General features: G+C 42.4%; 1 protein-coding gene across 1 annotated transcript in view; it reads right to left on the minus strand.

The window, feature by feature from the left end:
• The window catches only part of CC2D2B (coiled-coil and C2 domain containing 2B), a 102,121-nt gene that overhangs the window by 9,477 nt on the left and 69,289 nt on the right, over positions 1-23,355 (minus strand). Inside the window, exons 22-31 of the mRNA XM_029911376.1 lie at positions 22,040-22,136; positions 15,110-15,208; positions 12,956-13,138; positions 12,600-12,803; positions 12,234-12,323; positions 11,628-11,741; positions 10,563-10,697; positions 5,759-5,881; positions 4,819-4,877; positions 2,652-2,829 (exon numbers count right to left, since the gene is read on the minus strand). Of these exons, the coding sequence (XP_029767236.1) occupies positions 2,652-2,829; positions 4,819-4,877; positions 5,759-5,881; positions 10,563-10,697; positions 11,628-11,741; positions 12,234-12,323; positions 12,600-12,803; positions 12,956-13,138; positions 15,110-15,208; positions 22,040-22,136 (1,282 nt within the window). The remainder of the gene's footprint in view (positions 1-2,651; positions 2,830-4,818; positions 4,878-5,758; positions 5,882-10,562; positions 10,698-11,627; positions 11,742-12,233; positions 12,324-12,599; positions 12,804-12,955; positions 13,139-15,109; positions 15,209-22,039; positions 22,137-23,355) is intronic.

Below are 23,355 nucleotides of genomic sequence, written 5' to 3' on the forward strand. Positions count from 1 at the left end.
CCAGCCACCCCCAGTTGACTAGTCCCTTACCATCTTTTCATGGATATTTTTAGTAAAAGTCAGGGACAGGTCAGGGGTCCTTGAGATTTTCTTTATTCCCCGTGACCTGTCTGTGACTTTTACTAAGGGTACGTCTATACCCAGCCGCTAGTTCGGCAGCTGGAAATCGAAGTTCTGGGTTCGACTTATCGCGTCTTGTCTGGACGCGATAAGTCGAACCAGGAAGTGCTCGCCGTCGACTGCGGTACTCCAGCTAGACGAGAGGAGTACCGCGGAGTCGACGGGGGAGCCTGCCTGCCGCGTGTGGACCGAGGTAAGTTCGAACTAAGGTACTTCGAACTTCAGCTACGTTATTCACGTAGCTGAAGTTGCGTACCTTAGTTCGAATTGGGGGGTAAGTGTAGACCAAGCCTAAAAATATCCATGACGAAATCTTAGCCTTACTCATGAGTCACCCACGTGTGGAATACACATAGGGACCATCACTCCAGGAAGAAGAGAACGTTACTTATCTGTAAGTGGAGGTTCTTAGAGATGTGTGGTCGCTGCCCTCCATCCCCTCTGCTTTGGACTGGATTCCAGAATGGTAAGAGGGAAACTGCAGAGGCATCGACCCACACTACCTCTTATACCCTCGGCTGAGAGCACGAGGAGATGCACTACATACGTGTGGGTCAATGGACACTGCTAAGAAACATTTCTGAACTCAAGCTCAAGAATTAAAAATTTTATTAAAGCTAATGTTAAAAAAATGTTTAATACATAGGTTGAGAAAAGAGTGTCTGTACATCTGGGTATAGTGCTTAGATTATCCACAAATACAAAGTTTGTTTTTAAAGTCATAAGATACATATAGTGCATAATCAGCAATAACCCAAATTTAGGTGAATGAATTGAAGAATACAGTTTAGGTATTTAGCATCCATGTATTCAGGTACATTACTCATGAAAAAAGTTATACAGAGAGTTGGTGGCAGAAAGCAAAATATATCAATGAGTGAAGATTGTCCCACAGTAATTGAGAATTTAGGATAGGTTGTCCATTTAGATAAAAACAGTCCATCAGGAAAGTATTTGAGTTACTTTCCCGACTGCACTTCTCATTGGCACTCCAGCTCATTCCTCCTGATATTGCCGATGTCCAGTGATGTGTTCTATGTAGATGTCCCTCGACCACCTGATGGCATCCGACACCATGAGTTGCTGCATCAGCCAAGCGTACTGTTGACCGACTCCACATTCTCTCAGCACTCGCTCGTTACCGGGGTACCATGCGCCCAGGGCTCCGATGATCAGCGCGTGAGTTTGGATCTCGTAGCCCTTAGCTCTCTAAGGATGTCGGCCAGAGGGGCGTATTTCTCCAGCTTTCAAGATCGGACGTCGTGTAAAGCCAGGGTCTTGTTTTCGAAGGGCACTGTAACATCCACCATGATGATCTTCTTCCGGTCCTTGTTGGTGATGACGATGTCCGGTCACAGTTGGCTGTCAGTTCCGGGGATGGCGGAGTTCACGGCTACCTTCCCCATAGGTGGATGGCTCTGACTAGGCGATCTTGGATGGCGTTGTGTCGCAGTTGCCAGGCTCTGGAATGGGGCTTGCAGCTACACAAGATGTGGGGTAGTGTCTCGTTGGCATAGGCGCACTTCCTGCATCACTTGTCCTGATTCCCATGGCAGACTGCTCCGTTCAGCGGGACGCAGTTGAGCCGGGCCCAGTGGATGAACCTACAGTTGGCAAATTGGGTGAAGCTGTCCCCGGGGAGGAAATGGTTGCTGGCGTCCCACTTGCATGTCACCTTGAAGGCCTTGCCCTGGTTCAGCTTCCGTTTACACTAAAACTTAACTTATCTAACTATCACTAAGACAAACTATTTACAAAGTATGTACAAAGTAAGTCACTCTTTTAGCAAACTAAAAGTGCGAAGGAACGGGGTTCCAACTCAGGCCATGCAGCAGTAAAAGAGAACTGAATAGCTGTCGACCTGCACTACCTCTTATACCCTTAAGCTGGAAGCTCAAGGAGATGCACTATGCACTTGCAGGTCAACGGACACTGCTAAGAACACTTCCGGACTCAGGCACATGGCATGCAAGTGCACCCATGTGTCGAATACAGATAGGGACCATCATCACTTGAAGAAGAATAACTAGTACAATCCGTCTAAATGATAACTAATGAGTGGGAGACTAAATAACCATCTTAACATATCTGAAAGATGTAAACAGCAAAAATGGAAATAAATTGTCTTTGTTGTTCTAAAACATGAAACCAGAAGGGTGACATTATGAAAAGAAATATCAGGAAATAATTCCAAAATGTGAGATTTATTATAAGATGCATTCTGGCAAAAACTGTTTTACATATTCTATGTCAACTTACAGAAATGTATGTCTGTGGTTCTTATTTTGAACATTTTAAAGTTATTTTTGTTCCTTTTTTATATAGCTAGTCATTGTTATTTCCTTACTTATATCAAAATAAAGCAGTATTAAAGTATGTTTGATCATGAGTGAGCTTCTGTATTCAGTGCTGCAGCTATTTATACACATTACCTTCTTTATACTACACATACTCAGTTTTAAATTAATCTCTCTTAATATTGTTTATAATTTAAATTATAAAATTTAATTGTTTATAATGTAAATACTAACCCAATAATGTTCCAGTAAACTTTCCAATTCATTTTCTTCTTTGTCTGTAACAAAGATCCTATTTCTTAATTCTAGCTTGGGAAGAATTTGTCGTAGAAGAGCAGTACACTGTCGATGCCACCGAGTTGGTTGCTGAAATCGCCATTCCATTATTTTACTTTTTAAGGTCTTTTCGATCCTGTGATAAAAGTTACAAAATGTTTATAAATAGGGCTGTCAAGCAATTAAAAAAATTAATTGTGATTAATCGCGTGATTAAAAAAATTAATCGCGGTTAATCGTGCGATTAATCGCACTGTTAAATAATAGAATACAATTTATTTAAATATTTTTGGATGTTTCTACATTTTCAAATATATTAATTTTTAACACAGAATACAAAATGTACAGTGCTCACTTTATATTTATTTTTTATTACAAATATTTGCACTGTAAAAGAACAAAAGAAATAGTATTTTTCAATTCTCCCATTAGAAGTACTGTAGTGGAAATTCTTTATCATGAAAGTTGAACTTACAAATGTAGAAGTATGTACAAAAAACCTGCATTCAGAAATATAACCATGTAAAACTTTAGAGCCTGCTAGTCCACTCAGTCCTACTTCTTGTTCAGCAAATCGCTCAGACAAACAAATTTGTTTACATTTGCAGGAGATAATGCTGCCCGCTTCTTGTTTACAATGTCACCTGAACGTGAAAACAGGTGTTCACATGGCACTGGCATCGCAAGATATTTACGTGCCAGATGCGCTAAAGATTCATATGTCCCTCCATGCTTTGGCCACCATTCCAGAGGACATGGGTCCATGCCGATGACGGGTTCTGCTCGATAACAATCCAAAGCAGTGTGGACAAATGCATGTTCATTTTCATATCATGAGTCAGATGCTACCAGCAGAAGGTTGATTTTCTTGTTTGGTGGTTCGGGTTCTGTAGTTTCCGCATCAGAGTGTTGCTCTTTTAAGACATCTGATAGCGTGCTCCACAACTCGTCCCTCTCAGATTCTGGAAGGCACTTCAGATTCATAAACCTTGGGTCGAGTGCTGTATCTATCCTTAGAAATCTCACATTGGTACCTTCTTCGCATTTTGTCAAATCTGAGGTGAAAGTGTTCTTAAAACAAACAACATGTTCTGGATCATCATCCGAGACTGCTATAACATGCAATATGTGGCAGAATGTGCATAAAACAGAGCAGGAGGCATACAATTCTCCCCCAAGGAATTCAGTCACAAATTTAATTAAGGCATTTTTTTTAACGAGTGTCATCAGCATGGAACCATGTCCTCTGGAATGGTGGCCAAAGCATGAAGCGACATACAAATGTTTAGCATATCTGGCACGTAAATACCTTGCAATGCTAGTTTCAAAAGTGCCATGCAAATGTTCTCACTTTCAGGTGACACTGTAAATAAGAAGCGGGCAGCATGATCTCCTGTAAATGTAAATAAACTTGTTTGTCTTAGCGATTAGCTGAATGAGAAGTAGGACTGAGCGGACTTGTAGGCTCTAAAGTTTTACACTGTTTTGTTTTTGAGTGCAGTTATGTAACAAAAAAAATCTACATTTGTAAGTTGCACTTTCACGATAAAGAGATTGCACTACAGGACTTGTTTGAGGTGAATTGAAAAATACTGTTTCTTTTGTTTATCATTTTTACAGTGCAAATATTTGTAATAAAAAATATAAAGTGAGCACTGTACACTTTGTATTCTGTGTTGTAATTGAAGTCAATATATTTGAAAATGTAGAAAAACATCCAAAAATATTTAATAAATTTCAATTGGGATTCTATTGTTTAACAGTGCGATTAATCGTGATTCATTTTTTAACCATGATTAATTTTTTTGAGTTAATCGCGTGAGTTAACTGACAGCCCTATTTATAAATAAATTTAAGTAATGAAACATGATTAACAAAATTCCCTGTGACCTTTTAAAGCATTTATTTTTTATGATCTGGCCCTAAAACTTTAACGCTTCTTTTAGATAAACATGGCTAGTATACAGAGAATTAATATACTTCAGGCAATTCCACTAGCAGGCCATTCGGAAAAGATAAATTTGTGGTAGAAAAGTAATGGACTGTTGACCTGGTTTCCCAAGAAGCTGAGCATCCCCAACTTCCACTATGGTCACATGCTTTTAGTATTCAAAAAGATCCCTACCTGTTCTGTAGTTCTTCTACCATGCTTCCATTAGTAGGGGTGTAAAGTATTTCTTTTGGCTGAAAGGTAGATGTATACTTGATAGGAAGTTAAGATATAACAAGATATTTGGCCAGATCCTCAAATGAAGTGCAGCTACTTTGCACACATTGTCAGTGGAATATGTACATAGAGTAAACACAATTGGCCCTCTGAGGATCATCCCAGTGTCCCAGAGGCTCCTATGCTACCCAGCTGCACACACAGAGGGTGTGGGTGGAGGGAAGGGGCCATGATAGGGACATGCACATACTGCTCCAATCCCGAGCTGTGATTTTGGCCCCATTGGGGCTGTTAACAGCCACGTCAATTAGACCAATTCTCTGGTTGCTCTAATTTATGCGTGAAGATTGTTCTTGCACATAACAGCCCCATAATCAGGGCAGTGCAAAGATGATCTTTATGTCATCTTGGCACACACACATATAGACTTTCCACAACCCCTAATTTGCACTGTGTGATCCCCTCAGCAGTAGTCAACGGTCTGCCCATTAACTTTTACTATCTTAATGAAAATAGAGTTGGCACCTTAAGCAGGCACCTTTCCCAACCTACTTTGTTTAGCTCTTATACCAATAAGGTGATATGGTTCAGTTCAAACCTTCTCTGCAGGCTTGACTGCTCCTTCAAGACTGCTCCACACACATCTTTCCTCATAGAGTCACTCACAAATCCATTATATTCAGGAACTAGTCACCTGCCTCTAAATCAGCATAGCCAACCCACTTAACCTTTTCCCAGCAGGATTTACAGCTGCTTACAATAGTGGGGTATTCAAGCAATTACTGCCCGCTTTTTACAGCAACTTATTAACAATGATGATCTTTTGAAACAAACATAACAAATGATAATTACTATAATTTATATCAGACAGATAAACTTTGAAAATTGGAGGAGTTACCTGTACAGTTTGTGTTTTTATGCATTGAAAATTGTATGGTAGAAATTGCCTCCAAAAACCTTCCTTTGAAATTTCAAAACTTACGCACATTGGTGAACTGTTTTGCTGTGTATTGAACCAGACCTATCAAAACAGTAGTATAAAATGCAGCAATCAATCTACAAAAATTGTTTTAAATTAAAAGATGTGAAATGTACTTTTAAATGTTTTCCTTTAATACCAATACAAGTATATAAGAAGTCAGAGAAATGCCATTATATAGTATGATGGAGGGAAGCAATTGCACTTGTACTGCCAACTGAAGAGGATCAGGCTTAACCACCTGTAGTTTTGGCTAACATTTCACTAATACAAACATAGGGCCTGAACCTGCAAGTCATCCCTATGGGGAACTCCCAAAGAAGTCAAATGGAAAAAGGAAGATTACTTATCTTACAGTAACTGGAGTTCTTTGAGACATGTGGTTCCTATTGGTATTCCACTGTGTGTGCGTGCGCATGCACTCCATGAGCCTGAGACCAGAAGATTTTTTTAACTAGCAGTGTCTGTTGGTCTGCAACTGCATCCTGTGCTCTGAACTGAGGGCACAAGGGGCAGTGCGGACCAACTGCCTCTCCAGCTCCTTCTCTACTACAAATCACCTTAGGGCTACTTGGATGATCCGAGGAATGGAAAACCTGTCTTATGAAAGGAGACTCAAAGAGCTCGGCTTGTTTAGCCTAACCAAAAGAAGGCTGAGGGGAGATATGATTGCTCTCTATAAATATATCAGAGGAATAAATACCAGGGAGGGAGAGGAATGATTTAAGTTCAGTACCAATGTGGACACAAGAACAAATGGATATAAACTGGCCATCAGGAGGTTTAGACTTGAAATTAGATGAAGGTTTCTAAGAGGAGTGAAGTTCTGGAACAGCCTTCCAAGGGGAGCAGTGGGGGCAAAAGACTTATCTGGCTTCAAGATAAGCTTGATAAGTTTATGGAGGGGATGGTATGATGGGATAGCCTAATTTTGGCAATTAATTGGTCTTTGACTATTAGCGGTAAATATGCCCAATGGCCTGTGATGGGATGTTAGATGGGGTGGGATTTGAGTTACTACAGAGAATTCTTTACTGGGTGTCTGGCTGGTGAGTCTTGCCCACATGCTCAGGGTTTAGCTGATTGCCATATCTGGAGTTGGGAAGGAATTTTCCTCCAGGGCAGATTGGCAGAGGCCCTGGGGTTTTTTCGCCTTCCTCTGCAGCGTGGGGCACAGGTCACTTGCTGGAAGATTCTCTGCACCTTGAAGTCTTTAAACCACAAGTTGATGACTTCAATATCTCAGACATAGGTTTGATACAGGAGTGGGTGGGTGAGATTCTGTGGCCTGTGTTGTGCAGGAGGTCAGATTAGATGATCATAATGGTCCCTTCTGACCTTAAAGTCTATGTTTCTACGATTCCTCAGGACTCAAGCTATGAGAGGAAAGTGTGGAAAAGGAGAGGCTACTTATGCTATGCAGTAACTGGAATTCTTCAAGATGTGTGTCCTTGTGAGTGCTCCACTTCAGCTGTGCCTTCACCCCATGAGCCTTTGACTGGAGATTTTTGCTAGTAATCCCCATTCACCCCACCCATGTGCCCTACACGTCCTTGTGCCTTGCACAGAGGATATGTAGGACTGTGTGGGAGAACCATCTTCAGTTCCTTCTCCACCACTAAGTGCCACAGAGGAAACGCCAAAGCAGAAGAGAAAGAGAGGGGGTAGTGGAGCACCCACAGAACACACATCTCAAAGAACTCCAGTTACTGCACAAGCTAAGTAACCTTCCTTCTTCTTTGAGTAATGTCCCTATGCATCCTTGACTTCAGGTGACTTCCGAGCAGTATCCTCCACAGAAGAAGTGAGCTTCAGAGCTGAGTCTAATACTAAAAACAAAACTGTGTTCCCAAGAGGAGCATCTGATCTAGAAGAATGAACCAACATATAGTGCTTGGAGAATATATGTACTGAAAACCAATTTGCAGCTTTGCAGATGCCATAAAAGTAGAAAGTAATCTCACCGTGTTGGCCAATACCATAGAGGGAGGTTGTAAATCGTCGGATTCATAGCAAGAAATAATACATTCAAAAATCCACCTAGAGAGCCTCTGGGTGGAAATTGTGGACCCTTTGGACCTGTCAGCAATTGACACAGTCTTGGAGATTTTTTGAATGATCTGGTTCTGTCCAAATAAAAGGCTAACTCCCTCCTGACATCTAAGATATGGAAGGCAGCATCTTCCCTGGTCTGGTGTGGTTTTGGGAAGAAAATTGGGAAATGTATGACCTAAATGATATGAAATTCAGATGATAACAGGTAAAAATTTTGCAAGTGGACATGAAACTTTGTACTTGAAAAACATTGTAATGCGAGGGTCTGCCATTAAAACTCCCAGTTCCTCAATTGTTTTAGCAGAAGTGATAGCCCCCAACAAGGTTGTTTTCATGGATAGATGAAGGAGGGAATAAGTGGCCATCGCTTTTAAAGGGAGTTTCATAAGACATCGGAGTAAAAAGTTTAAAGTTTAAATCCCATACAAGGATGGGTTCTCTAATGTGAATGAAAAGATTTCTTAATCACTTAATGAATCTTGCAGTGGTGGGCTGAGCAAACACTGAGAATCCCTCAACCAAGGAGTGAAAGGCTGTTACAGATAGCAGGTGGACCCTCAGGGAACTCATATAATCCTGGACTTTTTGGATTCCAGTAGACAGTCAAGGACAGCAGAGAATGAAGAAGAAACAGACCAAAGATGTTGCTGAATATACCTGTTTGGAAACCTTTTCCACTTTTGCAAGTAAGTATTTCATATAGACCTTTTCCTCCTATTTAAGAACATCTTCTGTACCTCTGCAGAATAGGAGGTCTGTACTCCTGTGAACCACTGAGTAACCAAGCCTTGAGGCAAAGAATTCCCAGGTTAGGATGGAGAGTCTGCCCAGCATCAAGAGAGAGAAGGCTGGGAACGGATGGAAGGCTCATCGCCAGACAAACGGCAAGGCAAAGGGTACCAGCCCTGTGTGGGAATATTGGATTTAACAACATTATCTTGACTTTGTCTTGCTTGATCTTATTTACCACTTTCAAAAAAAGGCATTGGAGGAAGTGCACAGAGAAGGCCTCTTGTCCACAGAACAAGGAAAGCACCTCCCCCAGTCAGGGAGGACCTATAACCCACCCCCGAAGCAAAACTGTTTGCAATTTCTGTTGGTAATGATGGCAAAGAGATTCACTTCAGAAAAATGTGCTTGAGAGTCTGAGAATCCAACTCTCATTTGTAATTCTGGGTGAACTGCCTGCTGAGGTCATCACCCATAGTATTTTGTATACCCAGGAAGTAAGCTGCCAAGATTAGAATGCAGTTGGCTACGCATCAGCTCCATAGCTTTATTGCTTTGGCAAAAAGAGAAGGGGATCTCTCTCCACACACACAACTTGTCAGTTGATATAAAACATGCAGGCTACATTCTCTGTCATGATTTTTATGGATTGGTTCCTGATTAAAGGCAGGAAATGGTTACTGGCATTCCTAACTGCCCTCAGCTCCAGGAGGTTGAGGAGTAACTGTGTCTCGTGGGTAGATCATTTGCCCTGAATGGTGTGGATCCCTAAATTTGGCCACCAGAGATGCATCTGTCATTATGCTGATGGAAGGGGAAGGTTGGATGAATGGCACATTTGTGTAGACGTTGTCCGGGTCTTTCCACCAATTGAGAGAGTCTTCTACTTGATGAGGGACTGACACCAGCTTTTTCAGGCTGTTTGTTTGAGATATGAACTGTTCTGAGCCAGGGAAGCAACAAGGCATAACATGACATGTTGAGTCACAAAGGTACAAGCTGCCATGTGTCCAACTAACTGAAGGCAATTTTTTGTTGGTCTGTGGACTGATTTGAATTTTTGATACAAGGTTTGTTAATGTCATGAACCTGTCCATGGGAAGATAAAAAGCTCTGGCTGATACTGCATCTAGGGAGGCCTCTGTGAACTCTATACTTCGCACCAATCTCAGAATGGATTTCCTCATGTTCAGCTGTAGTCCTAACCTATGGACCAAAAACATTGCTGTCTTTATGGTACAGAGGAACTACTGAAGAACCCATGCCTGCAATGGGTATTACTTGAGATGCTAAGTGCTCTTGCCTCTCGCTGAAGTCAAGATTTGAGGGCATTAAGAACACTGCAAGATCAGACCCATACTTTAAGAATCTGCAGTACAGATCTGAAGTGTTTAGCATACTCCAAAATAAAATAAAAATAATGCTCTTAAAGAAACAATACACTTTCATGTAGTAGTCTGCAAACTGCTTTATAAACTACTATGTACAGTATCTGAAGTTGTTCTTATCCCATGGTTTATCATGGTAGTAATATTTCTTCCTCTCTATTTAATTATTGAAAATTTAAAGAGATAACACATAATTAAAATATCCTATTCTCCACCACCATTGTGGAAGGTGGTGCAGATGAAACATATGATGCAGAATCATAACAAAATGTTGGGGATCTCACAGATTCAGTCATACTAAAATACTAGACAGCATCTAAAGTCCAGAGTAGAACCTTATTAGTTTCTATACAGTAGTAACATACTGAATACTAGTTAGCTAGCAAAACAGCAAAGTTTTGCTGTCTCTAAAATGATATAAATATCCTGAATCCTATTCTTTGTAAATTCTACATTACTTTATTTGATCCTTTAAAATATGGCCTAATACTTTGTCTATAACTAACATGACACTATTCCTTGTCTCGTTTGGTTTAATTTTACATACTTACGTTTTCCCTATTGATTAAGCAGTCAACACTCTGTAGGGGACAAAACGTATCAAACTGTTTATAACACTGTCCATTCAAGGGATTCCAAAGGAAATATTCTTCATTTTCATGAGTTAATACATATGCCACTTTCCCCTACCAACAAAAAGTAGATGTCATCAATTTTATATATATATACACAATTCCAATGAAGAAAGTAAAATGAGCTTCCAATATTTACTTTTCCTCAGCCTTTTACAAATAGTTTATTTTTCTTTAGTGAAAGGTGCCAGACTGACATCCCAACAGATTGTAGTCTTCTGTTTATTGAAAGTGCAGCAAGGGCAAGTTTACCCGATGCTGCCTCATGAATATTTCTCTATCTTTTGAAAATAGGGCCTAATCTTACAAGCCTCACTCACATAGCTATTCACTTTGATTTCAAATATGAATGCTGTGACCAGATTAGGAGAGACTGAAAAAAATGGGGCTGTTTAAAGAGATGAATAAGAGGACACACTAGAGATATGTAAAACAACAAATGTAATAGAGAAGGCAAACTAGGTGGTGTCATATTTAATTCTTCTAATCATAAGAATAAGGGGACATTCAGTGAAAATGAAAAGCAACAAATTTAAAACTGATTAAATAAATACTTTTACATAACACATAATTAAGCTGTGGAACTCATTTTCACCGATGTCATTGAAGCCAAGAGCCTCGTAGGATTCTCAGAAGATTAAACATTTACTTAGATGATGAAATCATCCAGGCTGCAAACCAATCTTTAACTAATGGGGAGCTAGGAAGAAATGTCCATTAAGGAAAACTACTCCATAATTGTCCACAATGGGGTTTAATGCACCTTCCTCTTAGCAAATGGTACTGGCCACTGTGGAAGACAGGATGTTGGACTAGATGCACCATTGGTCTGATATGGCATGGCAATCCTAATGTTTCCAATATATTTGTCTTGGTATGTTATTGACTACATATTTTATTCTCTTTAGCACATTACACTGTTTATGCTGTCGTGGGGGATGAAACCAATGAAGATTTAAACATTTTTTAAATTATGGCACTTACTTCTAACACTGATGTTCCCAACAGTACCCATGCTTTTTTCCCAAAATACAGAAGGTAGTTACACAGAAGCACTGCATGCTCTCCTTTATTTCCAATAGCCAAATTGATGCAATGCTAAATGCAAAATGGTAAAGAATAAGCTATTTACTAGAAATTCTATGCTGTCATCTCCCCATCTAGTCATAAAATGCAGAGCGGAAGCCAAGGAGATTGCCAATGACAGCACACTCCTCAGAAAGCTGTCTATTGGTGGAAGAGGGACACTGAGAGATAATATGGGTATATCTGGAATCTGAAGGTTTTGGAGACAGCCTTGCCTCCTATGTAAACCCCCCTACTCCCACCCTACTCACTGAGGGAGGATTTTTCACAAAATCCACATGAGTCAGCTTGTGAAGTTTCCTGAGAGCTCATTCCCCTTTTTATGGATTTGACTGGGCTAAGAGACGAAATGAGGCTTAATCTGTGGTTGGCAAGCATTCAAGATTTGGCTTTTTGCTCTGTAAACCAAAATATTTTTCATGCAGAATTTTAATGCACGTAAAACAGATTATTTCAACAATCTATTAACTCATCTACATCTATTATTTAATATAGGATTATTACCTCTGATGTCATCCAAACATCAACATCAGCATTTTCATCCAATGTATCTGATACACAAGGAATTAAAGACACAAATTGAGAAATAAGATCCTATAAATGAAATAGGAATATATGTAAATACCAGGGCGCACATGTCATAAATATCTACTGAATAGATCTCAATTCTGGATTATTCAAAAATATAAAACTACAATTAATCTAAATTTCTTGTCATGCTATCAAGAATTACTAATGTAATAAATATGAACTTCTATAGTAGCTACAGAGAACAAAATGTAAATTATAATAGTAATTCAGGAATGTCAAAGACTAATTTCAGCAGTTCTGAATTTCTTACTGTATGATAGAAAATAAACTCATACTTACAAAAGTTGCATTAGGATCGTCAAGATACATATCTAGTAGCAGCTGTGGTGGATTTAGTGCCCTAATATACTTTGTAACTAAAATATTTCGTCCTTCATTGTCAAAAACAGAGGTTATTATTCTTCTTTTTGGAAATTTTGCCTTGCAATTTTTTTTAAAAATGCATGCTCTTTGCAAAAGTGTTTCATCTTCATGATCTGCAAACTAGAATCATAATTACAGTTACAATGTTAATATAATTTCAAAGACTGACTTTAAAATATAAAATACCCCAAAAGAATTACCATTTGCTTTAAGAAACAAATTTACCCTACTCTGAAAGTCTTCATTGATGCATATTAAGTATAAATGCCAACCTTATCTGATTCTAAATCATTTTCAACAGAAGATAGCTGAGGTTCAATCGTAGCAAAGATGGTTAAAAAGGTATATTCTTTTAAATTCTGTCCACAATGCTCGTCTTTATGAGATGCACAGGGCTTGCTCCAAGTGTAGCCAAGCAAAACTGGTGGCGTATTTACTTGAAATGTACCACAGATCTATGAACATATTTAGATTATTATATTAGGTAAAACAAACAAACTACAGTGCAAGAGATGTTATAACAAAATATAAAGGTCATAATGATCCAAATTATATCATGTGCAATAAAAGGAAATAAATGTAATTTTTATGCTTTTTTCACAGAGATTCCACTCACTAGATTCTGGGTAAGGGCAACAATCCTCAAATTTTAAACGGGAGAACCTTTTGGAGGGTTCTAAAGGAAGTCATACCCTGTATCAAGTTAAAGAACACATGGTGCCTCTATCTGGGGAAAGTCTTACACCATGAGTGAAGACTTCAGTCCCAGGAAAATATACAGGGAAATTTAGAACAACACACTTAACCTAATAGCAGCAATGCTTAAAATCTAAGGAGCTAGGAGAACATAAAGCGTGGGTGAAAAAAATCATACAGAAGTTGTGCAGTTCATTTTAAATAGTTTAAATAACAGAAGATTGTAAAAATGGCTGGTTAAACAACTTTATTGCAAATACAATTATAATATAGCACACCTTAGCCCAATCTTCCCCCACAAAACCCTATGCAAAACCAACTTTCAATACATGATATATATTAGTTAGGACTACTGACTAGTTAATTACAAAAAACTCAGTCTTAAGCCTACAAAATGTTGGGCTGCTCATAGGCAGTGGGACCTGTTTCAACAGGTAAGGCACACCAGTGATGGAGTAGGAGGAAGGGTAAACAAAACAGCAAAAGGATGAAGATCTCCTAGGAGCCAATTGTAGGACTGACTTAGCTGACCTGAGTAGGCCCAAGTTAAGACATGACATGCCTGAACAAGTAACTGCTGAACAAGTCCCAACAAGTAATTCTAAAACAACTATTGTGAATAAAAAAGGGAGCCAAACTAACTAGACTAACTATTGTGGGTATGTTTATAGTAAACAAAGTAAGTAGAAACAACCTGAACTGATAAGCTTGCCTTATGCTATCTGCAAAGCAATTGGCCTTTACATGCAAGAAGTACAGATGTTAGTAGCTAGGAAAGATGTCTATAAACTGTGTGGTGCATGACATGAATTGGAATTGTGGTATCACCCTGTATCTAAACCCCCTGCATCTGGGCATCATCAAAGAGCTGCTACCTGCCTATTAAAGTAAACTGAGTGACAAGCTGGCGTTTAAGTTTTTGGATCCCAGAGAACTAGATGAAATGTTCTCCCAGAAATGGATGAGGTGTTCTGGATAAGCTGAGTGGAAAGGTCTCTGAGGGAATCCCAACATTACTGAGTCTCTGGATCAGAGCGAGATTGTGTGGTGTACTCTAAACCATAGCAGCGGGCTTCCCAGATCTATTCACAGTTTATATCTTTCCTGGCTGGTGGGTAGGAACTCAGGTGCTTCTAAAATAGGTAGGATCAGGTAGTCACTCTGTCTCTCCTGTCTAGGTCACTACTATGGCATTTTCCCATAGTCCTCTCAAGCAATAACAAGGCCTTATTTTCCTTGGGTCAGCAAAAGAGGCTACACCTTGACTAAGATTAGCCGAGTGCTCTAGCTGAATCCTCCATTCTCCTTGGAACTTTCTATTTGGCTATTGCAAATTTCAGTGCAGTTTCCCCTCAGCCTTTTACTTCCCCTCACTCCATGGAAAAGCAGTTTCTGAACAGATAGGCTTTCACTGCTGTGGCAAATGGAGTCAAAACCAGCGCTCTCATTAAAATATTTTGGAAGAAGTTTGTGTCTTGGAATTGCTATTGCAAATTAAATTGTATTTTTGATCTCCCTTGACTATGCAGGGAAAGATTAGTTGTGTTCACAAACAAATAGTAAAGTCCACAGGAGTTACATAATGATAAAAAATTTATTCTTTCTAATGTATGCAGATCACTGCTATCGACAATGTAAACATTTTAAAATCTTGCTTTCACTAAAAGAAAAACTCTTAAGGGTTTGTGCTGATACAACAGAAGTTTTTAAAATGTTTTTATTATAATTACCTTTGATTGTTCCAGAAGAGCAGAGAAAGGAAAAGTAACTGATCCAAACCAGTTCTTTCTTATATACGAGTGGCCACTGCAACCCTTAAGACAAGTATCCTATTGAAATACATAGAGTTAGCTGTAGTTAAGTGTGTGTGTGTGTCTGTCTGTCTCTTAGCTGACACTGATTCCATAACCTTTGGAAATTTACTAGCATATATACACACACATCTATATCTGTCTCTATATATGTTTTCAATTGTGGCTGTGGCAACAAAAGGCAATCAATACCAAGCTGAATAGACTCAACAAGGTGTTCATAGAACCAATAAGCTGCTCATAAAAAACTGAATCTGATCAACAAATAAATCCATAATTTTCTCAAAGTGCAATGCTTTCACAATAAAATCCAGGGTTTTTTTTAAACTTTCCCATTATCTGTGAAGCTAGAAGACTCATGGGCTCAATCCACAACTATGCCCAGTTTACAGTCAGCACAGCTAAGGAAAGCAGGGAAGAAAGCTCTATTTCCCCAATGCTGCACCAAAATGGTCACTGACATAACTTAGAGCACCCTAAGGACTGCTGAGACTACTGTACCAGATGTGGATCAGAAAGAATGCTTTGTGGTCTGCCCAACTCCACCCCTTTCCATGCTGGAGTATTTCTTCCCCGACCCCATCCAGAAAGCAGGGGAACAGGCAGTGTGCAGCTGCCTATATTGGCACTACACCATGTAAGGATTCCCCATTGTTAGTTGCCGTTTGAATAGACTGGGGAATAGTGATGCAGGGGTGGAGGAGGTGGTTGCTGTCATCAAGACTGAAAATGATGAGGACTTTGACAAGAGTTTCAGCTGAGCAAGACAGAAAGAAAAGATCAGATCTTAGAAATGTTATGAAGGAAGAAGTGATAGGATTTTGACACAGCCTGGAAATAGGGTGAAGGGAAAGGAGAGAGATGAAAATGATGCTCAGCTTGCGGGATGCTAATTCTCTGCTTCATTTCCAATGTCTTTATGCCTCTTCCTCCCAGCATTCAATGCTCTCCCTCCAGCAGTTAATTCAGAAGATAAATATATTAAATAGATAAGTAAATGACTTAGGCCTGGTCTACGCTAGGAGGTTATGTCGAATTTAGCAGCGTTAACTCGAATTAACCCTGCACCCGTCCACACAACGAAGCTATTTATTTCGACATAGAGGTCTCTTTAAATCGATTTCTGTACTCCTCCCCGACGAGGGGAGTAGCGCAAAATTCGACATGGCCATGTCGAATTAGGGCAGGTGTGGATGGAATTCGACGCTAATAGCTCCGGGAGGTATCCCACAGTGCACCACTCTGTTGACGCTCTGTACAGCAGTCCGAGCTCGGATGCTCTGACCAGCCACACAGGAAAAGCCCCGGGGAAAATTTGAATTCCTTTTCCTGTCTGGCCAGTTTGAATCTCATTTCCTGTTTGGACATCGTGGCGAGCTCAGCAGCACTGGCAACGATGCAGAGCTCTCCAGCAGAGGTGACCATGCAATCGCAGAATAGAAAGAGGGCCCCAGCATGGACTGATCGGGAAGTCTTGGATCTGATCGCTGTGTTGGGCGATGAGTCCGTGCTTTCGGAGCTGCGATCGAAAAAACGGAATGCGAAGATCTACGAGAAGATCTCAAAAGTCATGACGGAGAGAGGATACAGCCGGGATGCAACGCAGTGCCGCGTGAAAATCAAGGAGCTGAGACAAGGGTACCAGAAGACCAAAGAGTCAAACGTACGCTCCGGATCCCAGCCCCAGACATGCCGTTTCTACGAGGCACTGCATTCCATTCTAGGTGCGGCCGCCACCACTACCCCACCACTGTCTGTGGACTCTGACGATGGGGTATTGTCGACGGCCGCTTCCTCAGAGATGTTCGCGGACGGGGAAGATGAGGAAGGAGATGAGGAGGACAAGGCAGTCGACAGCGCTTTCAACGCTGATTTCCCCGACAGCCAGGATCTCTTCATCACCCTCACGTAGATCCCCTACCAACCCTCCCAAGGCGGTAACCCAGACCGTGAATCAGGGGAAACATCAGTAGGTAAGTGTTTTAAACATTTATTTTGAACAGAATAGGAATGGTATCTTAACAATGGGTTTCTCATGATTAGTTTGCCCTAGGCGCTTTAGTTTCTAGTCCTTGCCAGTGCAGCTACTGGAAAATTCTGTCAATATGTCCGGGGATAGAGCAGAAATCCTCCTGGGACATCTCCACGAAGAGAGGTATTGTGAAAGCCTTTGCATTAGGTTCCTGGGGAGAGCGGCCTTATTGCGTCCTCCATGGTAGGAAACTTTTCTGCGCCAGGCTAGCAGCAAGGACTCCGGGATCATTGCCTCGCAAAGCATGGCGGCATACGGCCCTGGTGCTTGCTGGCATTCACGCAGCATGCGGTCTTTCTCTGTCTCCGAAATCCTCATCAGAGTGATATCACTCATGGTGACCTGCTTTGAATTAGGGGAATGTTAGTATTGGGACTGATTGCCTGTTCCTTTACATAACTGTAACCGGCTGTTTACAGCCACGCGGTGGAGGCGGGACAGGGGCAGCATGCAGGGATCTTTCCTGGGGACAGCCACGAGGGGGGTGGGACAGGGGCAGAGTTCATGCTGGCCAGATTGCCGGCAGCAGGAACTGGCCAACGCTAGGAGCATTGCTTGGAACGTGAAAGGAGGGCACTGCTATAAATTAAGCTTTAAGCAGCCAAAAGTCTACGGCTTACCATGTCCGCCTGCTAGCCGAATTCCGTTGTCCGGCCCCGCTTATGTGATCTGTACAGCAAGACCCCAGGCACTCAATGGGAAGGCCGAAAATTCGACCTTGTACTGAGTGCGCATGTGATAGGTGCTGTGCATGGTCTTGTTCACAGAGAAAGACTATATTCATTGTTCACAAAACTGTATCTTTCTGAGGAATTCACTCCCTTTTTCCCATCCCACAGCTGCCCGAGTGTCTCCCGAGCTACCCCGGCATCCCCCTCCCAGAGGCTGGCGCAGATCAGGCAACGAAAGAGAAGGACGCGGGACGAGATGTTCTCAGAATTTATGGGCTGCTCCTGAGCCGAGGCGGCACAGCAGACCCAGTGGAGGGAGAACATGTCGCAATACCAGCGATCACACAGCGAACAGGAGGACAGGTGGCGGCAGGAAGACCAGCAGGCGACTCAAACGCTGCTTGGACTAATGAGGGAGCAAATGGACACGCTCCAGCACCTTGTAGATGTTCTGCAGGACCGGAGGCAGGAGGACAGAGCCCCGCTGCATTCTATCTCTAACCGCCCTCCCCTGCCACAAAGTCCCATCCCCCCCTCACCCAAAGTCCCAAGAAGGAGGGGCGGCAGGGGCCGTGAAAACAGTCACTCCACCCCTGCAGACTGCTCAAGTAACAGAAGGCTCTCATTCCCAAAGATTTGATAAGTCCTTTCCTTCACTCCAAAAGCACCTCACCCAAGCCCCTGTCCCAGTTTCATCCCCTAACTGTGTAGTTGTTAATAAAAAATACGTTTCTGTTAATTACTGTTTCCGTCATGTTCTTTTAGAGGAGAGTGTGTTTGAAGAGGGGGGAAGGGGGTTGGTAATTGGAGAGGACAGTCACCTTTACCAGGGTACAGACACGGGGGCAGGTTCAGCAGAAGGTCACACACACATTGCAGTCACTAGGCACCCTGGTCAGTCTGGAAGGTGGTTTTCATGTTCTGTGTGGGGGGGCTATGTGAGTTTGTGGCGGGGGAGGGCGGTTACAGATCTTATGCAGCGGTCCTTAGCCTGGATGACAGAGCCACGCAGCAGGGGATCTGTAACTGCCCTCCCCTGCCACAAAGTCACATAGCCCCCACACACAGAGTCCCGAAAAGGAGGGGTGGCAGGCTCCGTTGAAACAACCAGTCCACCACTGCGGACCGCTCTAGGAGCAGGAGCCTGCCATTCCTCGAGTTTAGAAGCGTCCTTTCCATCACTACACCCGCTCCCCACCACAGTCTGTGTCCCAGTTTCAACACTTTACCACGAAATCCTTAATAAAGAAAACGGTGTTAATGAACAAAGTTTCATTTATTTTATTTTTAAAGGTGTGTTGGAAGGGGGAGAAGGAGGTTGGTAACTGGAGAGGATAGTCAACATTAACTGGGTAAAGAAACGGGGGCAGGTTCAGCTTCTGTTGAAACAAACTTAAAAGTCACAGGTTACCCTGTTCACTCTGGAACCTAGTTTTCAAAGCTTCCCGGATGCACAGCGTGTCCCGCTGGGCTCTTCTAATCGCCCGGCTGTCTGGCTGGGCGTAATCAGCAGCCAGGCAATTTGCCTCAACCTCCCACCCCGCCATAAACGTCTCCCCTTTGGTCTCACAGAGATTGTGGAGCACACAGCAAGCTGCAATAACAATGGGGATATTGGTTTCGCTGAGATCAGAGCGAGTCAGTAAGCTTCTCCATCTCCCCTTCAGACGTCCAAAAGCACACTCCACCACCATTCTGCACTTGCTCAGCCGGTAGTTGAAGAGTTCTTTTTCACTGTCCAGGGCGCCTGTATAGGGCTTCATGAGCCAGGGCATTAGCGGGTAGGCTGGGTCCCCGAGGATGACTATAGGCATCTCCAACAGTTATTTTGTGGTCCGGGAAGTAAATACCTTCCTGCAGCCGTCTAAACAGACCAGAGTTCCTGAAAACGCGAGCATCATGAACCTTGCCCGGCCATCCGACGTTGATGTTGGTAAAACGTCCCCTATGGTCCACCAGTGCTTGCAGCACCATTGAAAAGTAGCCCTTTCGGTTAATGTACTCGCTGGCCTGGTGGGCCGGTCCCAGGATAGGGATGTGAGTTCCATCTATAGCCCCACCGCAGTTTGGGAATCCCATCGCAGCGAAGCCATCTATGATCACCTGCACGTTTCCCAGGGTCACTACCTTTGAGAGCAGTAGCTCAACGATTGCATTGGCTACTTGCATCACAGCAACCCCCACAGTAGATTTGCCCACTCCAAAGTGATTCGCGACTGACTGGTAGCTGTCTGGCGTTGCAAGCTTCCAGAGGGCTATGGCCACTCGCTTCTGGACAGTCAGGGCTGCTCGCATCCGGGTGTCCTTGCACTTCAGGGCAGGGGACAGCAAGTCACAAAGTTCCAGGAAAGTTCCCTTACGCATCCGAAAGTTTCGCCGCCACTGTGATTCATCCCAGACCTGCAGCACTATGTGGTCCCACCAGTCCGTGCTTGTTTCCCGGGCCCAGAATCGCCGTTCCACAGCATCAACATGACCCATTGCCACCATGATGTCCACGGTGCGGGGTCCCGTGCTTTGTGAGAGGTCTGTGCCCCTCTCAGACTTAATGTCCTCACCGCGCTGCCGTAGCCTCCTCGCCCGATTTCTCAGCATCTGCCTCTGAAAAAGGTGGATGATAAGGTGCGAGGTGTTGACAACGGCCATAACTGCAGCGATGATCACAGCGGGCTCCATGCTCGCAGTGCTGTGGCGTCCGCGCTGTCAATCACCAGAAAAGTGCGCGAACTGATTGCCCGCCGGCGCTTTCATGGAGGGAGGGCGGGAGTGACGGCTGAATGACGACAGTTACCCAAAACCACCCTCGACACATTTTTTGCCCCAGCAGGCATTGGGGGCTCGACCCAGAATTCCAGTGGGCAGCGGGGACTGCGGGAACTGTGGGATAGCAGCCCACAATGCACCGCTTCCAATGTCGACGCTTGCCCCGTTAGTGTGGACTCACAAAGTCGAATTACTGTCCTTAGTGTGGATACACACGTTCGACTTTGTAATATCGGTTCCACAAATTCGCTTTAAGTAAAATCGAACTACTCTCGTAGTGTAGACATACCCTCAGTCAGCTAGTTTCTTGTACGTGTCACAGAAGAAGTGGGTATAATTTTCTTAAATTATTACAGTTTTACAAATCTATAGCTCACTGAGACTCTAGCATGCAAGCAAATATTGCACTGCCTCTGTGCCACCAAAGTCAGCGGTATACATGCTGATACAGGGGGCTACACTAGCACAACTACTTAGAGGAATGGGGCCTGTAGATGAGCTAACAAGGAAGTAATCAGAAAGCTAGCAGTGTGCCTATTTGTTCTTATATACAGTACATCTGACAGTTAAACATTTTCTTGTTAGCAATTCCATTCCCGATGACAAAACTGTCTATGATAACATCTGGAGCACTGAACTGGGTCACGTTACAGGAAATGGCTTAAAGAATTTCACTGTGATAAAAAATTATTGCTAACTGCTCAAAAACCACCTCAGCTGGTGGCTACTGCCAGTCAGCAATGAGCCCCCGCTCCTTGGAACAGACTGCAGTGTAAGAGCCAGTCATCACAGGCAAGGGGGTAGGACCTGCTGTCTTCCTCTACCACACAGTACCTCAGGGGTGGGCGTAGGACCAGGCCATGCAGCCTGGGGAGTCACCAGGCTGGAGCTCCCCTGCTCCTCTGGCCTTTCCCCAGCCCTGCTTCACTCCCAGTTCCTTTGCTACGGACAGCCAGGCCCTGCTCCCTCCAAGACCGGAGAGAGCTACTCTAGCTCCAAGCTAGCAGCCTTTTATAAGGACCTGCTGTGCTCTGTTTGGGGTGTGGCCCCAGCTGTGCCTGCTTTCCTAAGCAGCCTGGGCTTTTCCTTACAGCCCCAGCCCTCTCCCAGGGCTGGCCTTAACCCTGTCAGGGCTGGCGCGGGTAACCACCCCGCTACAATGCCTCACAGGATTTGGCCCAAATGGCAACAGTGGTTGGCTGTGACATTTCTAGTATTCTTTTAATTAAAGTAAAAACTGAATTTATTCAAAATTAGAAAACAATAGTACATATAGCTTCTTTCGTTAAGAAAAGAAGAAGTTGAGATATGTACATGGTTATAGTTTTCAAACTTCAAAAAAATGTAATAAAAAAATCAGTTATTGTGTTTTATACAATTTACCTCATGTTTTTCCACCCTAACTTCATCAAAAATGTTGACATATATATTGTCTTTTATTTTAGACAGTCCTGAAAAGCTATAATCATGTCCTGGTGATCTGTAATTAAGAACAGAATCTTTTAGTTTTAATCAGATACTGTATATCAGAGAGCTTTATCATTTTTTAAAAAAACAACACAATCACTTTTGGCAGTAATTTACTTCAAATATTACAAAACCATAAACATTTTTAAAGAAGGAAAACTAAATTGGTATGTTTGCCATTAAAAAACAAAGGACAAATTTCATTCCAGTTTAACTCCACTGACTTTGAAGGAATTACTCACCAGGATGAATTTGACCCAATATATTTTGTTTCTCTAATTACTGTGTCAATAGGTGTTTAGTCACATAAATTGTGCCAGATCCTCATTTTGGGGTAAACTGATGTATTTCCACTGACTTCTATCTCATATTTACTAAACTATGTTTTGTAAATTTTCTACTCTTTCACATATTTCAGAGCACCAACTGAATGAAAGCTCACATAAAGGAACAAAGGCAGATTCTCCATTCTTCCAAGTGGGAAACAGGTGGTTTTAAACTGCCTTTGCACACCTCCCTAATTCTGGTTCTGGAGCTCCCGGGTTGCTCTAAAAATGGTGCCAGTTTATAACAGTCTTTATGGTTGTTACACTGGCACAAAACAGAGCAACTACATCATACCAGCCACATTCCTCATATTGGGTCCACTCCATCCCGTACCCTACCTCCGACATATGCCCTAAATTGGGAGGAAAACGGGAGGTTTGAGAGCTATTATTCCAACTCAATTCAAACAGACTAAGTGGCCACTTAGACCTTAGTCCATCCCGCGCTTTGCTGCACATTGGGCTACCCACATTTGCTATCCTTGTCTGTTAACTGCCCTTCTCTCCAAATCTTCCCATTTCAAGTTGAGGTGATTGATGTCGTTCAGAACTGTTCGTTTCCATGTTATTCGCAGTCTTCCTCTCTTTCTTCTTGTGTTTTCTGGCTTCCATTCAAGGGCGGTATTTGGTAAGCATTCTTTTTCCATTCTCAGCACATGTCCCAGCCACTGATGTCTTCTTTTGTAGATTATTTGTGAGAGGGTACCTCGTCCAGTAATTTTTCTGACTTCTTCATTTGTCTTCCTATCTCTATATGTTATTCCCAATATTCGTCTCAGACTTTTGTGATGAAATGCATCCATCTTTCTTGGTAAGTTGCCATGTCTCACTATATGTTGTGATAGCAATAACAATTGCTTGTTACACATTCAGTTTTGTTTTGAGGGAGATGTTTTTGAGTTGCCA

This window comes from Terrapene carolina, unplaced genomic scaffold (assembly GCF_002925995.2).
Source record: "Terrapene carolina triunguis isolate 2854851 unplaced genomic scaffold, T_m_triunguis-2.0 Scaffold95, whole genome shotgun sequence".
Lineage (NCBI taxonomy): Eukaryota > Metazoa > Chordata > Testudines > Emydidae > Terrapene > Terrapene triunguis.